At 44.1% G+C, this 2,500-nt stretch overlaps 1 protein-coding gene across 1 annotated transcript in view; it reads right to left on the reverse strand.

The window, feature by feature from the left end:
* Positions 1–5: 5 nt before the first annotated feature.
* The window catches only part of LOC124894670 (cytochrome c oxidase subunit 1-like), a gene marked incomplete at its 3' end in the record, with an annotated part of 2,673 nt that continues 178 nt past the window's right edge, over positions 6–2,500 (reverse strand). The window contains exon 1 of the mRNA XM_047405260.1: positions 6–2,500. This exon is cut by the window's right edge and continues 178 nt beyond it. Coding sequence (XP_047261216.1) covers positions 6–1,055 — 1,050 coding nt within the window.

A 2,500-nucleotide genomic window follows, 5' to 3' on the forward strand; every position in this document is an offset into this window, starting at 1 on the left:
ATGGTGAATAAAAAGATGAACCCTACAGCAAATAACATGGGTGTTTTGTATTGTATCGAACCCCCCCACATGGTAGCGATCCAACTAAAGATTTTGATTCCAGTGGGGACAGCTATGATCATGGTAGCTGCGGTGAAGTAGGCACGGGTATCAACGTCTAAGCCCACAGTAAACATATGATGAGCCCAAACAAGAAATCCAAGAACACCTATACTGATCATGGCATAAACCATGCCTAGATACCCGAAAACCGGTTTTCCCGAAAAAGTCGAAACGATATGACTTATGATACCGGATCCAGGCAGAATGGGAATATACACCTCTGGATGACCGAAGAACCAAAAGAGATGCTGGTATAATATGGGGTCTCCCCCTCCAGCGGGAACAGAAAAGGTTGTATTAAAGTTTCGATCGGTTAATAACATGGTAATTGCCCCTGCCAGTACCGGAAGTGATAATAAAAGTGGGAATGCTGTCACTAGAATGGACCACACAAATAGAGGTGATCTATGCATAGTCATTCCAGGTCCACGCATGTTGAAGATAGTTGTTATAAAATTAATAGAACCTAAAATGGATGAAACACCAGATAGATGAAGACTAGAAATTGCTAAATCAACTGCTCCTCCAGAATGGCTGGTAATACCACTTAAGGGCGGATAGACCGTCCACCCAGTACCGCTACCCACTTCTACTAAGGCTGAGCTTAATAGGAGCAAGAGACTTAGAGGCAATAACCAGAATGAAATATTATTTAATCGTGGAAATGCCATGTCAGGCGCACCTATCAGAATTGGAATAGACCAATTACCAGATCCACCTATCATCGTCGGCATAACCATAAAAAAGATCATTAAAAAAGTGTGAGCCGTTATTAAAACATTATAAAGTTGATGATTCCCACCAAGAATTTGATCGCCGGGTCGTGCTAATTCCATACGAATCAGTACTGAGAAGCATGTGCCCATCACTCTAGCAATGGCACCGAAGATGAAATAAAGAGTCCCTATATCCTTGTGGTTAGTGGAGAACAGCCATCGGACCAGATTTGTCATAAAATTGAGATTATTTCGTTTCCTTCCTTATCAAAGAGGGGCCCGCGGGGCTTATTTATTGAAAAAGGGGGAGTGAGGAGGGATTTTTTGGCAAAGCAAGACTGATTAGCTCGCCTAAGGGTCGTAGCAGAAGAATTCCGCATCTGCGAGCTATTGGGGATCTATTCTCAGAAAGGAATGAAAGGACTGACTTTCCTTACCTAATAACATCTTAATCTACGATCTACGAATAAGAAATAGGAGCATCTAGCCGAGTAGCAGTCAGTAGGCGGAGAAGAAGTCAAAGGCGAATATCTCTTTGCCCCCCTCTTCAGTCAATACTTTGGCCTTCGTCTCTATGGGCTTTGAATTTGGATAGATCTAGCGGGCCTTCTTGCGTGGACTTGGGCTTGCTTACTGGCTTCTCTGAGGATGGGATTCCCTACCCGATGAGTCTGGCTAGGCTATTAGGCACCTTTGGTCTAGGCTTTCTCAAGCCTATCCAGAAGTCTGAAGTTCCATCTACAGAAGGTCTAATTCTAAGTCGAAGCTCTATTTATTGCCCTATTTCCTTTCCTGACCAAAGTCACTAAGGAGGGGACGGGGCGGACTGCAATTCGTCTGAGCTTAGTCTTCTCTTCTGAGACAATTGGAGGCTGGGGAAAGGGCACTCGTCGAAGAAGGGCCTGCCGTACGTAGGGGTGAAGAAAGAAAAGATCGGATTGGAATATCGATGACATCGTTATTATTGATTTGAAAGTGACAAAGAGGGTAGCTTGCTTCTAGGCAGAATCTTTGCGTCTCACACTTTGATGAGTGGAGCCTCTTGTCCCCTCTAATCCGCTGTGTTCTTAGCGTGCGTGATCCAGTTATAGAGCCTATTATGGTTGTCGAATGGGCCTCCTCTCCACCTAGGCGAAAGATAGGGCATCAGGCGAGAGCGATTGGATTTTTCCGAACAAGGCTCAAGCTTGAATGAGCTCTCTAACCGGTTCGAAAATTTCTTTCACATTTCCCAAAAGTCATTCGATTGCTCGTGATGGGATAGAGAAATATTAGGGTAGGGACTGAAGATGGTTGGTAAGATGCTAGCGGTCTAACTCGGGTAAACAGATCAGCCGATTATAGTAGACTTGTATCCGACAGGGTTTGATGGTTGCCTTAGGTCGGATAGGAAGAGAGAGCTTTGATGACATTTCTAGTGAACCCAAGAAAGGTCGAAGAGGCCAGCATAAAAGCACAGAAAGGGAAGCAACTTGTCCACAAGCTTGATGTTCAAATAGTGGGATTTTTTCCTAGTAGCTAGTTTTGAGTTCCCCTAGTTCAGCTACTCGAGGGCAAATCAATGGGGGCAAGTCTACGAGGAAGGGTCTATGTCCCCTTTTTACAAAACAAAGCATGTCTCTATACGCAATTTAATCAAACTTTATACATCTCTGTGAAGAAAGAAAAGTAGGCGCTTTTAA

This window comes from Capsicum annuum, unplaced genomic scaffold, assembly GCF_002878395.1.
Source record: "Capsicum annuum cultivar UCD-10X-F1 unplaced genomic scaffold, UCD10Xv1.1 ctg76729, whole genome shotgun sequence".
In the NCBI taxonomy this organism is placed as follows: domain Eukaryota; kingdom Viridiplantae; phylum Streptophyta; class Magnoliopsida; order Solanales; family Solanaceae; genus Capsicum; species Capsicum annuum.